Genomic DNA, 13126 nt, shown 5'->3' with positions numbered 1-13126 from the left:
CTTGTGACACTAAATTCACCACATTCTCCACGTTCGTCTCCCTTGCCGCCACCCTCAGAACAAACAATGGATATTGTATTGTCTCTCCCAAAGCGTTATCCGAACCGTCGGAAAACAAGAACATTTCTGTATTCTCTGAATTCATTGACTTCAGGTGAAACGAGTTCGCAAATGTATGGCCAAGATTCGTATTCAGAAGATACCAATCGCAATTCAGTGAGTCCTCTTGCTGATTTGCAAGTGTTGGTTCCTCCATCAGATGGATCTGAAGCTTGTTATTCTCCTTCTCATTCTTCATTGATTCAGTTACATCAACCTCTTCCTCATACTTCAAACACATGTGTATTGAGTGTATCGAATGATGTTGGAAGGGATGATCTAATTCGTCCAGATGATAGGGTGATGCACATTCGACTACCTAGACGGCGAGACCGAAGACATGGGAGTATTTTGAGGAATCTGGTTGAGTCAAGGCTTGCTGCTGTCTACAGAAAAAGTGGAGAATCTGAAGAGAATGATGGAGTCAGTCAGAGAGAGACTTCAGAGATTCAGAAAACTGATAAAACCCAGAAGGTCTCAGAGACTGAGGAGACGCAGCAGATTGAATTAGCAGAGAAGGTTAATGAAGAGCAACAAACTGAGGATCCTGAGACGATAGAAGATCGGAAGGAAGAGAGTCGTACAGTGGACGACTTGATCAATATGGTGGACAGCGCCTCCCATCCTGAGCCTCATAGCATCGTATCGTTTGATGAGATTGATTTCTCACATCCATCCACACCTATCCAAGATACAGAGGAGGAGGATGAAGATTGGATGAGCTTGTTCAATGAGTTGATGCGTGAGGAATATCCGGTGCCAATTGATGGAGAAGAGATGGAGAGAGGAACAGGAGAAGAAGAGCGATTGATTTGGGATGAGAATGAAGAAGAGAAACAAGAAGAAGAAGAGAAACAAGAGGAAGAGGAGAAGAGAAAAGAGGAAGGGGAGCAAGAAGAAGAAAAGGAGCAAGAGGAGCAAGAAAAGGAAAAGGAGGAAGGGAAAGAAAGAGAGGAAGAAGAGAAGCAAATAGAAGAAGCAGAACAGGAAGAACCAAAGCACGAAATGAAGGCGGATGAGCCGGAAACAGATCCATTGGAGGAAAAGAAACCCAAGGAGAGTCAGTGTCTACTGGAGACTGAAATTATACCTCAGAAGATCTCAACAGAACCTCGTGTAATCGAGATGCCAATTGAGACAATGTTACAGACAATGGGATATAAGTTATCAACCTTTACTCAGCAGGAGAGTCCTCAGGAACCTACTGAACCCAGTGTAGAAGAGATTCAGGAAGTACCTTTCCCTGTGCCGATAGTGGAGGTGGAGATGAAGGAATGGGAACCAACAGAAGAACAAAAGGAGAGAGTGAGGAAGTGGGAAGCAGAGTTTCAACTCCGGATGGAAGAGAAAGAGGAGGAAGAGAAGGAACGAAGAGAACAGATTCGTCAGCAGGCGAAAGTACAATTGGAAGTATTGAATGAAGAGTTTTCTCAGTTATGTGACTTACATCGTCATGAGAGATATGAAGTCAAACCAGCTACTCCACGATGGCGTGAAATTGAGTTTGGAAATGTGTTAGGTGAGTGTGCTCCTCTTCTCTTTCCTCTGATTGGTATCATGGATTTGCTGTTAGGAGTTGTATTGTATGTTGTTCTCATTGTCTGATATGTAGACAACCAATAGATGATTTGAGGCATGCAAAAGAAGCTATCTTGTCTCGGCTGCAGTATGATGTGTGTGAAGATTCATTGATCATGCGGTCCATTCGATGGAAGTGTCCTGAAGGAACCCCTGAAGTATGGTTAAACGAGATGCGTCATATTGTATCAACGTCTCGATATCTTGAGACTCTCTTCTCTTCCTTTTCCTATTATGTTGATTGCTGCCTGGGTTTTACTGCGGAGAGAGTTACTTCATATTATGGAAGACTATGGAGTGATTGATACCTTATGGAGATGTGACTCTTTTCCTCTGTACTCTATGTAACTATACTAGTTGTAAAGAATGTTGGTTTCTAACAAAGATATCATAGTAATAATTGCGTTAAGAATAAACGTTGATACAGACATATTACATTTTACCAAAGACCATTGGCAAAGGACAAAAGATACTCCGCAACTCCCTTTGGTGGATCTGCTTTCTTCACAGTCTCAACCTCATAGTTCTTCTTGAAATCTTTCTCAAATGAAAACATCCGATTCTGAAGGTTGAGTACACGATTTGCAATACGAGGATGATCCTGAACAATCTCCTTCGTTTTAGTAACAAGATCAATATCGTCTTCAGGATCATCCGGTAACAATGATAAGGTCGTAATCATACTGGAAGGATCATATCCACATCGTTTCAAAAGATACAGCGCTTGGTAATCAGCTTCAAACTCTTGCTCACGACTCACTTTCTTATCAAAGATCCCTTTGATCACCGGCATCACCACAAGATCTGGAACAAGGGTAATGTAAATATAGTAAGCAAAACTAGTCCATCGGAGTAATGCTTCTACAGGGTGTCTATAGATGAGATGTAAAGACTATCAGAACCTTGATAGGGAATGAGATAGTTCATGAGCCAACACACCTGCAATACACTACATATAAGGAGAGAATGCCAGTCCTACTTCCTCATAATTGTAGACCTTTCCTTCCTCTTCTTGTTTCTTGAAATAATCAAGGAGACCAGTATAAACAACAACTACAGAGCCCATTGTGGTATAAGCGTTGACTTCATCGCTATCAACCACAATAATCTCCATATCCTTCATGTACATCTCACATTCAGGAGAAAAGTATACACAAGCCTTTCCTAACTTGGAGACAAGGCTTCGAACAAACTGAACCCGTTCATCAGACTCAGGAAGAATAAGATTATGTGTCACATCATTCTCTGTGACTGTGAATTGCTTATGAAGACTTGAAACCATCGCATCTTGATACCGGAGTTCAAAATCACGAGGAATTACCTACGTTCAAGAACAGAATGAATTCATACTGCAAAATGCTTTCGTTTTGTAATTGGAACAATGTTTCGATGCTCATAATATTCTACTGATACAATACCAAGCGCGACAAGAGAGGCCAAGTACCAACGTAGCTTCTTTCTCGCTGACGAATACTGCAAACGTTCCTCTACACGTTAGGACACAAAGACCTAATCTACGAAGTGGTTGCTTGTAAAAGGGAACAACTATCTTTGCGACATCACCAATTGACTGGCTTCCGTGAATAAATTGATTTATGCCTGAACCAAGTTTCTACATATTATTCCGATTCGCTAGACGTACTGCCCATCTTCGATCTGTAGCTAAATAACGTCCAACGGCAAATGCCTTAAGGACTAGTCGCACTTTACTTGACATACAAAATCAAATTCTGTTCTTCCTGTAATTCTTTGCTCGAGGATATGGATGTACTTTTTTCCCTTGGATACGTACTTTTTTCTCCTTATTGAAGGATCACAATCCCTTGGCAAATATGACTGGAAGAAGGAATTTAAGGTTGGAAATGATACATCCAGATTGGTTTAAATAGATGTGCAATTGTTGCATCGGTTTGTATTCAGATGGTATGACACAATGTGATTTTAATACGATAATTCTATTGTACTTACTAATGTATTCAATTAGACTGTGATATAAGGGGTCATAAAATGAATGGAAAAAAGAAGGAAGTCGAAGGGAAACTTTCGGCAACAGAGATAAAGAGGAATCTGTTAAATGCACTAAAACTATGCAACGAATTACGGCGGCGATGTGAAGAAGGGTTGTCTTCTGTTTCAAATGAGTCAATTTCTTCTCTCATCGCTTCCTGTGATTCGGTAAAAGATCAACTGGATTCATCTATGGAATTCATTAATTCTCCTTCGAAACGAACAGATGTGTTAAATAAACTACTTCGAACAGAACGAAAGAGAAGGTGGAGGCTAAAGAGACGTCGACTAGGGCGTGTAAAGAGAACCTTCTTCCGAAGCATGCTTATTCAACGAAATCAGTTTGGTTTATCGATGGGACTAATTTATAGACAGTTGGACATGTGGAGGAAAGAGAGAGAACAACAGATGGAAGAGGAACAGGAGGAAGAATGGAAGAGGGAAGCAATATTCGAAAAGGAAACTCGTATCCAACATCTTTTGAAACAAAGAACAGAATTGCAGAAACTGCTGTTGTCTGTAGATTCGTTGCGACGAATTCGGATTCAGAAATTACGAAATCAAGGTTATTCGGAAGAATCTGGAACGGATCCTGTTGAAGAGGGTTTACTGCGAACGTGTAAGAAAGAGGTAGAGGGATATAAGGAAGTGATAGTATCAAAGAAGAAATCCGAATGGTAGATACAATAGTATCGCTTGAGTGTTTAGGAGGTATGTAAGCGAAGAAAAGGAAGAAAATGACCACGATTACTACTTTGGAGCAGAAACAGATATAAACAAACTCATTGCAATTCGGTATATATATTGTGATGGAATGATAAGCAGACGGGCTTGGGATGCATATTTAGTTCCTCGAGGGCGTGGATCTCGAATTCCGACCCATTTTGTAGAACCTCCTCAGCGCCCATGGATTTGATAGTTTGCTTTTGTTTATTCTGGAAGAAAGGATCAATCCGCAGTATCAATTAAGGATATAACTCGATTCATATAAAGATTAGTGCCCGAAAATGTTGTTTCATTGAAATGAAACTCCTATCAATTCTAGAAACTTCCATTTGTTGACAGATACTCATTTTTCGGAGAATTTACCATATTAGAATGAGATATACCATTTTAGGCCTTCTCTTGATTTGGTAGTTGAATAAGGATAATGTGATGGATAGTTCTGTCTTTGCATTTTATAAGGAAGATGGACCTGTAACTATTTTGACCCAAAAGAACTTTGACGAACTAGTCTTGAAGAGTAATGAAGTGTGGATGGTGGAGTTCTTTGCACCGTTTGTTATTCCGATTTCGATTCATCTGTAGTTGGTGTGGTCATTGTAAGGCTATGAAGGACGAGTGGATTAAGGCTGCTGGAGCTATGGGAGGCATTGTCCATTTTGGAGCCGTTGATTCCACTGTTGAGCAGAGTCTAGCTGCTAGATATGGAGTCCAGGGTATTGGATATGGAAAATGACTGAGAGATAGGTTATCCAACAATTAAGGTGTTTAACCCTGTTTCTTCAAGTCCTGCAGACTACCAGAATCCTCGTGATGCGAAGTCGTTCTGTAAGGCTGCTTTCGCTGTAGGATTTGGTAAAGGGCTTGAAATTAGGCTGCAAAGGATCTGGTTCGTGCTCGTCTTGCTGGAAAGGCTGATAGCTCTTACAATGGTAATACAAACACCAAGAACACTTCCGAGGAGCCCAGGAAGGCACAAAAGCAAGCTGAGCCACCTAAACCTGTGGAAGTGAACGAAATTACCAACCAAGCTCAGTTTGATGCTGCTTGCAAGGAGTCTACTTGTATGCTTCTGATTGTACCTGACATCCGTGATGCAGGAAAGAAGCAGCGTGAGGAAATGATTGCTACTATGAAGGCCGTTGCGGATAAGCAAGTGAATGGACTGTTCCAGTATGGTTGGATTGTTGGAGGTACGCAATATGATATGGAGCAGAAGCTGAATCTTGGTTTTGGCTATCCTGCAGTCCTTGCTGTATTGGCTCTTCTTTCAACTCACTCTTAGATCAGTGGTAACAAGGGCCGTTATTCCGTTCATACTGGTAGCTACACAGAACATAATCTGAGTGTGTTCATTCAGGGACTGCAGCTCGGTTCGGCTCGTACTCGAACGCTTCCAGAGCTTCCTCCTTTCGTTGAAGTTCAGCCTTGGGATGGAGAGGATGCTCCTGTAGAAGAGGAGTTGGACGATGACTTAGAGGTTGAGATTTGATGTGTTTGTTGTGAACAGGAGGGTTCTATTATGTATTCAAATTGTAATTATTTTACGTTATTTTTCTCTAACGATGAGTGTATCGAAGCGTTTAGAATTGTTAGATCACTTATCAGAATTAATAGCAACTATTCATGACAATACAATTCGATTGAAGTATCTTTGTGATTCCAATCAAGAGTATGTGATATTGGACTATTTTGATATAGAAAACTTATAAATCTTCATCGTGATTCGGTAACAGTGGTAGGTTTCGGAAGTTGATTCTCCTTTCTAGTATTCAGGTCTTCAACAGAATTCTGTAAATGAAGAGTTGCAGAACGTCTCTTTAGGACAGGAAGTTGAAGATTTGCGATGTAAATTGCGAGTGCTGACTTCTGAGACGAATTTAGATGTAGGAGAAAGAGGAAGAGGTTCTAGCATTGCAAAAAGAACGAAATGGATATCTAGTATTGACGTGTATATCCTTTGAAGGATAGGGAGAGATAGAACAATTCAACGATGCCTTACAGATGTTTTCGGATGATCATTTGACACTGGAAGTATGATTTGACTATATTGCATCTTATTTAGAACGAAATTCGAGAGAAGGAGGAATTACAAGCTCAAATCCATTCTCTACGAGAAGAGATTGTTCAACGTAATGTGGTGATTTCTTGGTATTGATGATCGCTAGAGTATGATTTCGAAGTTACAGATCGAGAATTCTAGGCTAAAATCCGAAAGTGGAAAGCTTCTTGAAGAGTTTGCCCAAGCAATTCAAGTGGATGAAGGTCTCTGTGAGACCGAACAATAGTTGTATATTGGATCTGTTTATTTCAAACAGGGTATTCTTCTTCTTTAATCTTTTGCCATTTTTTTGCATACGTACAGCTACACACAGCGCTTTCATCAATCTCTTCTTCAACGAGGTGTTTCTTGTTCGTCTTTTCCCGCTTCTTTTCCTTCGGAATACACTTTTCTACCATAGATCTCTACAAATAAGTAGCCAATAATCAATCTACATCTGAGAGACGTACATGAACCGTAAGCCATTCAATGAATAGATTATTTGCCTACTTGTTAGATTTCTAGCAGATAATACCCTTTTTGCAATATCACGAGATTTAAAAACAGACACTTGTTTCAATAGAGCTTGAATTTTCTCCCGAAATGCCTATCTCTAATTCAATCATAGTATCATAACCTGATGTTGAGAATAGTGTTTAGTTCGATTCTTGTCGTCCGTTGCTTTAAAGGCTTCTTCTTCTCTGGCAAGTCCAGTAATAGAATAGTCGCTTGCAAACAATAACACATCTCGAATATTCAATTTGAGTTGATTCCCATGAACAAGATGTGAGGTAGCATTGATCAATGTAATCAACCACTGTGTCAACTGATCCTGAACTTCGTAATTTGTACTCATCAAAATAGGCGTCCACTCAAGAATGGGCTCATCTATTGCATCAGAGATTTCACGCTTCTGTACGATTGAGAAGCATAACTTCAGAAAGAGTAATATCTTCATCTTCCTCAATAATAACTACACTAAACAAGAATTAGTATTCTCACGATTTAACTCAAAATATAGTTCATAAAGATAACAATACATGCGAGTAAAACAAGCAATACCAGAATTCGCAGGGCAAACACTAGAATTGAGTTAATAAAGAGTAGTAACTCTGTAAATGCAGCAATTACCATAAAAATAGAATTGATAATCTCTAGAAGAACACCAGAGGTAATTTTGTTCTCATTCAAGACTGTGACCAGATTACATGCTTGCGAATGAAGTTCCTAAATCAAATATCCGCTCAAAAGTCTAACAATTTTTGCAGAAACAGAAGCAAGCAGCTCGGGAATTGTCTTGAGAATGAGTATATAAAGTGACTACGGTCACAAAACCCATCAATTATCATACTTTCCCCAATTCTTCACCCGCTGTGTCATAGTCTCGGAATGAAATGGATTCATCTTCATCCACTTGAATATTCTTCTACAATCATCCATTTCAATAATTTCCAACCCGAATTAACTCTGGACAAACGATTCCAAGTCGATGATAAATGAGAGAGTACACAACAGACATTGTCTGTTCTTCAGAAACACTAAAATAAGATAGAGGAAATGATTTCCTACAGTGGAATATGAAAAGTGTGTGGATCAAGCAGTTTCTGGTCCCTAATACTGGAAACAACATTCCGAACTTCAAGAACATTGATGTCATGATCTGTATTAAACCTTTCAGTAAGAGAGCCAACAATGTCAAACCATGAAGGCAACAGCACTCCTCTCCGATAAGTATTGAAGTCCTTCGAAATAGAAATCTCCTGACCCATTCCTACAAAGACTTCAAAAGAAGTGTTGTAAAACAAACATGGAAATTGCTCCGCACAGGAATTATTGGAACAATGTGTCGATCTGGATAGATATCTTTCTCGTGACAGAGACAATAACGAGCATGATCGATGACTGCATACACTTTGGGTGCATATGTTTGAGAAAAATGTTTCTATGGATCACAGAAACGTTCTACTGCCACGTCATTTACTCGGATATGAACTGTGAGCCACTCAATCAGTAGATTCCGAATCTAGGATTCAACAAAACCAATAATACAAACTCGAGTGCTGAAACTCGTTCAGGGACATTACTCATATCCTCTTCAATAGTAGTCAACTGCTTTAGCAAAACCTACATAACATTCAACAACGTAAAGTACGCGATGTTGCAGAATATGACGAGCTATACTTTCTTGATCCTGGTCTTCGCCGCACATCAGTAACTCCTCTTGTTTCCCATGTGCAAAGTCACATATATCATGGAGAGTATACAAGATACACTCCAACTTGGTTCCAAGAGGATTCTCTAATAAGTATGCATTCAATGCATGATGTGAAGGAACCAATGGATTTTAATTCATCGGATATATTAATAATATGAATCATCCATTCATTCGGAAGATCGATGATGGGATAATTTGTAGTCAACAGAGAAGACCACTCAATCATTTGTGAATCTGGATGTGATTCAATCCATTCAATATGACTTTCTGATAAGAGAGTGTCTTCGGCTGTGAGAGTTAACAGTAAATCGTCATTTACGTCAAGTAGATTTATATAGATTGACGAATAGAGGCGAGCCAGTCCATTAACACCACAACTATTAATAGAAACACTACAAATCATTTCCATCAATTTCACATCACTTTTTGAAACACAAGATGGACACAAACACAGCAGAGACTGTATGAAGAAATACGGAAGCAGTAATACTCATATCTTGTAAGAGTTTCACCACTTCCCAACGTGCGTGTTCAATATCCTAATAGTGAATGAAGTAAAGCAGATAAAACAAGACGACCACGACAATATGTGAAGCGAGAAACGATATCTTCGATAATCAGATAGAAAAGTGACTATAATTCACTGATTTCAACGGTTCCTACTCTTCCAAATTCAACAGATATACCTCCATCCGAGTCTAGCACCTGTTTTTTGTATTTCTGTTCATCATACTTTTCGTCAAGCCCATACACTTGCAAAAATGGGACAAAGCGCTTCAATTCGGTGACCAATTACGGAAAACATGATCGTCATAACAGATTCGCCCCTCCTATGCTCGGTTATCTATAAGTACCAAAGATACCTTTCTGAAATGGTATACGACATAGGATCCAAGAGACCAGTATCATGAATCCAAAGACTAATCTTTTTGTAATCATTCATATTAAAATCATTATCTGGTGTAAACCTAGTAATAACATGCCAAGAAAACGGATACCAGGAAGGAAGGATTCTTCCGTTCCGTTGATCATTGAAAGAACAAGGAAAAGATAGTTCCTGACCCATGATCAAAACAGTTACTTTTTCCTAAACTAGTATTGATTTGTTCTCGATGGATGACTTATCGATTTTCCAAAATAAAGCGCCTATTGTGTACAAGATTTCAAATGTAATCCTCTCTGTTGATTTGAGAATGCAGATACGACGACAGTCCAGGCTTCATAATCCTGAAGTGTCTTTAGATGAACCTATTGACGCTCTGGAAGTGTTTAGTATTGATAGAAGACGTTCTATGAAGTACTAGGTTACTTACGTACAATTCAAGATCCTGAATATCCTATGAATCTTGAGCAACTAAATGTAGTTCAAGTAGCATTTTGGTATTATTCTGATTTGTAGCTAGCTAGCATTTCCGTTGACAACGACAATAATAAGGTGGTTGTTTACTTTACGCCAACTATTCCGAACTGCACGTTCGTTTATATGTTTTGAATTAGTCATAGACAAGCAGCCGTCATTGGATTGTGTATTCGTGTAAAACTGGATCGGTGCCTTCCCAGGAGGTTAAAATCCCGTGTGTATATAACTCCGGGATCTCACAATACGGAGGAATCCCTCAATCGGCAAATCAATGATAAGGAGAGAGTTGCTGCTGCTCTAGAGAACCCCTCATTACATATCCTCTTCGTTCATTTAATGTTGTGGCTTAATGAAAATCAAGGTTATTGAGAAGTGTATTGTCGACACTGATTTTCCCGATGTGGATGCGTTGGTCAGTGAATATCATCAATCTTAGTCTCTTTAATAGCATGTTTGGAAAGAAACAGATCTATAAACGATAATCATAAACTTCGGCTCTTCAGCAATGATAAGAAATCACCCACACACGAAACTGTTCCATCTGGTTTTACTCCTTTGATATTATATTGCTGCCTATACTTAGAAACAACTATTGGATCCTACGGAGCAATCCACAGCGTCTTCCAGCCATTCTTCGAAGCATTACGAATATCACTTTCAGGATTGTCTCCTACCATCAGACATTCCTCCGGAGCAATTCCCTTGAGATTCTGAAGTGCCTAGATTCACAATCAATCGGTAGCTGTACAAACGAATAGGCTGTTCCCGAACTCTTCGTACAATCACTGTTCTGAGGGTTGATTAGCAACTCCACAACTCCTTGGACTTCTGGATGATAGGTGAAGTCGGCGGTTCCATCAGTAATAGCGATGACTCTATATCCATTATTATGGAGATAGTGAAGTAGTTCAACTGCAGAAGGATAGAACGTATATTTGTTGCGACGTTCCTGCCATTGGGTGTACAAGACTTCTCCTACATCCTTAGAGTATCTAGAAGTGATTTAATACCTCTTTCAGTACCCAGCGTCACAGGCAAGTTCCGTATATAGTTGTTTCCGAAGACCTCCAACTGAAACATGCTTTCGACGCAACCGAATCTGATCATCCGTAATTCTCTCTGTCACTCTATAACGTTTCAAATAAATAAAGAGCCTACTGCGATGGAGATGACAATCGGATACGTGGATACGTTGTTTGGACCATATTATAGACATGATTGTCAGATAAATTCAGAATATCATCGACATCTGCAAGAGTACCATCGATGTCAAATGCGACAACTTTGATCTACAATAATTAGCAATTTCGCTATTTCCAACACCGTCCATCAATGTACTAATATCCATTGGGAACAGATGTATGCTAAAAGAATTGTATGCAACAAAGATACGAAACGGACAAATGGTACAGAAATCGATCAAATAATAGGAACTATAGCAACAACCATTTTGGTATTTGGCCCAAAACCATCATGTCTTCAATGAGTCCACCTGTCGAATTATCGACATCCCAACATGCACTTGACCCAGGATTACACCTGTTGTAAAATCATACACATCCAGATAGCATTCATCATTCCATGGCTCATTTTCAGAAACAAAAGTAGCAGTAATTTGTTTACGATCACCATCTTCATAAATTGCAACATCTCTGGTTGTATCGAGAATAAAGAATCCAATAGGTTGCAAAGTATTCATATCACAAACTTCAAAGTATAAATAATGTCCATCAAGTAAATAGTGACAGAAATCAGCATACTCACACGAAACTGGGAAAAACGAGCAGAACAGCTGACCTCCACGCTTTATTTGGGATTCATGAGATAGTATTTGTTTCTTATCGCATCCCCAAAACTGAACTCTCATCTAGCCTTAATTTGACTCTAACGACATTACTAATAGAGAATAGGAATCAGGAAAGTGTTTAATCTGGAGAGACGTTACCCCAAGTTTGAAATACCATTTCGTTGTTCCTGAGACCTACGTATCAGGAACACAGTGCTGAGATACAATGGGTGGAAGAGAACAACTGGAAACGAGAGGTCGAGCCGTCATAAAAATGTCTTTGAAACAAACACCTCATGACTTTCCCATTGCTTACTCGTCATCTTCGCTCTCCTCGGCGACACACAGCTCCTTATCAGAGACGTAGATACCATCAAGGAACTTACGGATATCCTTGTTTCTCACCAACACAGACTGATAGATCTGAGCAGCTAAATATTATCCAAAGTGTCATCACTTACCAGAAGTGGACACAGCTTCGATATCGTTTCCCTCAAGAATGATTTCATCCTTCTGAGCCTCAGACTTGGCCACAGTCACTCCTTCGAGCATATGAATATGACGCACTCTCTTCTCTCCAAGGAAGTTACGCACCTCCACCTTCTTTCCTTCCTTGTTGATAGCAACATTGATGGGGAAGTGAGCATACACGAAACGCATCTTGTAGCGGTATCCGTGAGTCACACCAGTGATCATGTTGCGGATGTGAGTGCAGATCGAACGTACGACAGCAATATTCTTGTGGAGTCCAAACCACAGGTCGACAACAACTCTGTCACCCTCCTTCTTGATATCGACGAACTGGTGGCTGAAGTCACGACGAAGGGTTCCACGAGGTCCCTTCACTACAACACGTCGGTTCTTGATGTACACCTCCACTAGTCGTCACTTTCCCAAAACACTCCTCACCTCCTTCGGGAATCTCAACATGGTTAGAAGAAAGAGTTATCTTCATTCCAAATAACCAGCAATGGAAAGTTTCTGAGTATTAGCAATAGGAAAGAACACGGCTGCAAGAGAGTATTGTGATAATTCCTATATATTCTCAATTCTAGATTCGACCGTGTTCAATCGCTTTCTCTGCAAATAGAGTCTCGAACATGGTTACTTGTGCCCATCACAGAAACTGTAAGTGTTGTGATACTGAATATTCTTTCACTCGTTTTGTATTTGTGTGAATGACTTTTGTTGTATTGCAACCGTTTCTAATCTCCTATTAGATCGTCTTACTTTCAGTACTCCCCGTCGTCCTTATGAACGCGAGCGTCTGGATCAGGAGCTTCGTATTTGTGGAGAGTATGGTCTCCGCTGCAAGCG

The 13126-nt window shown here is 39.8% G+C and overlaps 8 protein-coding genes across 8 annotated transcripts; 4 read left to right on the top strand and 4 right to left on the bottom strand.

The window, feature by feature from the left end:
• Nucleotides 1-402: 402 nt before the first annotated feature.
• Nucleotides 403-1704, top strand: JH06_3133 (hypothetical protein; the record flags this gene model as incomplete). The annotated part of the gene is made up of 1 exon (XM_014672814.1): nucleotides 403-1704. The coding sequence occupies one exon, from the start codon at nucleotides 403-405 to the stop codon at nucleotides 1702-1704; it is 1302 nt and encodes a 433-aa protein (XP_014528300.1).
• Nucleotides 1705-2116: 412 nt separating this feature from the next.
• Nucleotides 2117-3394, bottom strand: JH06_3132 (mitochondrial metalloendopeptidase; the record flags this gene model as incomplete). Its single annotated transcript, XM_014672813.1, has 6 exons — nucleotides 2117-2549; nucleotides 2580-2626; nucleotides 2657-2998; nucleotides 3028-3164; nucleotides 3196-3289; nucleotides 3320-3394. The coding sequence occupies 6 exons, from the start codon at nucleotides 3392-3394 to the stop codon at nucleotides 2117-2119; spliced, it is 1128 nt and encodes a 375-aa protein (XP_014528299.1).
• Nucleotides 3395-4839: 1445 nt separating this feature from the next.
• Nucleotides 4840-5899, top strand: JH06_3131 (protein disulfide-isomerase; the record flags this gene model as incomplete). Its single annotated transcript, XM_014672812.1, has 5 exons — nucleotides 4840-4961; nucleotides 4993-5123; nucleotides 5155-5252; nucleotides 5282-5662; nucleotides 5693-5899. 5 exons carry the CDS (start codon nucleotides 4840-4842, stop codon nucleotides 5897-5899), a joined length of 939 nt encoding a protein of 312 aa, XP_014528298.1.
• Nucleotides 5900-5972: 73 nt separating this feature from the next.
• JH06_3130 (hypothetical protein) lies at nucleotides 5973-6695 on the top strand (the record flags this gene model as incomplete). Its single annotated transcript, XM_014672811.1, is given in 7 exon segments — nucleotides 5973-6079; nucleotides 6109-6145; nucleotides 6177-6293; nucleotides 6307-6348; nucleotides 6379-6441; nucleotides 6473-6547; nucleotides 6576-6695. The coding sequence occupies 7 exon segments, from the start codon at nucleotides 5973-5975 to the stop codon at nucleotides 6693-6695; spliced, it is 561 nt and encodes a 186-aa protein (XP_014528297.1).
• A 22-nt stretch (nucleotides 6696-6717) lies between these two features.
• JH06_3129 (hypothetical protein) lies at nucleotides 6718-7967 on the bottom strand (the record flags this gene model as incomplete). Its single annotated transcript, XM_014672810.1, has 8 exons — nucleotides 6718-6873; nucleotides 6904-6954; nucleotides 6984-7055; nucleotides 7086-7400; nucleotides 7511-7675; nucleotides 7706-7768; nucleotides 7800-7874; nucleotides 7905-7967. The coding sequence occupies 8 exons, from the start codon at nucleotides 7965-7967 to the stop codon at nucleotides 6718-6720; spliced, it is 960 nt and encodes a 319-aa protein (XP_014528296.1).
• Nucleotides 7968-9856: 1889 nt separating this feature from the next.
• Nucleotides 9857-10392, top strand: JH06_3128 (hypothetical protein; the record flags this gene model as incomplete). Its single annotated transcript, XM_014672809.1, has 4 exons — nucleotides 9857-9935; nucleotides 9968-10023; nucleotides 10063-10136; nucleotides 10167-10392. The coding sequence occupies 4 exons, from the start codon at nucleotides 9857-9859 to the stop codon at nucleotides 10390-10392; spliced, it is 435 nt and encodes a 144-aa protein (XP_014528295.1).
• Nucleotides 10393-10505: 113 nt separating this feature from the next.
• Nucleotides 10506-11371, bottom strand: JH06_3127 (haloacid dehalogenase; the record flags this gene model as incomplete). Its single annotated transcript, XM_014672808.1, has 6 exons — nucleotides 10506-10596; nucleotides 10627-10742; nucleotides 10772-11015; nucleotides 11046-11150; nucleotides 11182-11312; nucleotides 11345-11371. 6 exons carry the CDS (start codon nucleotides 11369-11371, stop codon nucleotides 10506-10508), a joined length of 714 nt encoding a protein of 237 aa, XP_014528294.1.
• A 750-nt stretch (nucleotides 11372-12121) lies between these two features.
• Nucleotides 12122-12764, bottom strand: JH06_3126 (60S ribosomal protein L9; the record flags this gene model as incomplete). The annotated part of the gene is made up of 3 exons (XM_014672807.1): nucleotides 12122-12240; nucleotides 12271-12687; nucleotides 12719-12764. The coding sequence occupies 3 exons, from the start codon at nucleotides 12762-12764 to the stop codon at nucleotides 12122-12124; spliced, it is 582 nt and encodes a 193-aa protein (XP_014528293.1).
• Nucleotides 12765-13126: the final 362 nt, after the last annotated feature.

The sequence above is a fragment of the Blastocystis sp. subtype 4 genome (assembly GCF_000743755.1).
Source record: "Blastocystis sp. subtype 4 strain WR1 chromosome Unknown seqid_0073, whole genome shotgun sequence".
Classification (NCBI taxonomy): Eukaryota; class Bigyra; order Opalinata; family Blastocystidae; genus Blastocystis; species Blastocystis sp. subtype 4.
This window is presented reverse-complemented; position numbering and strand designations above follow the sequence as displayed.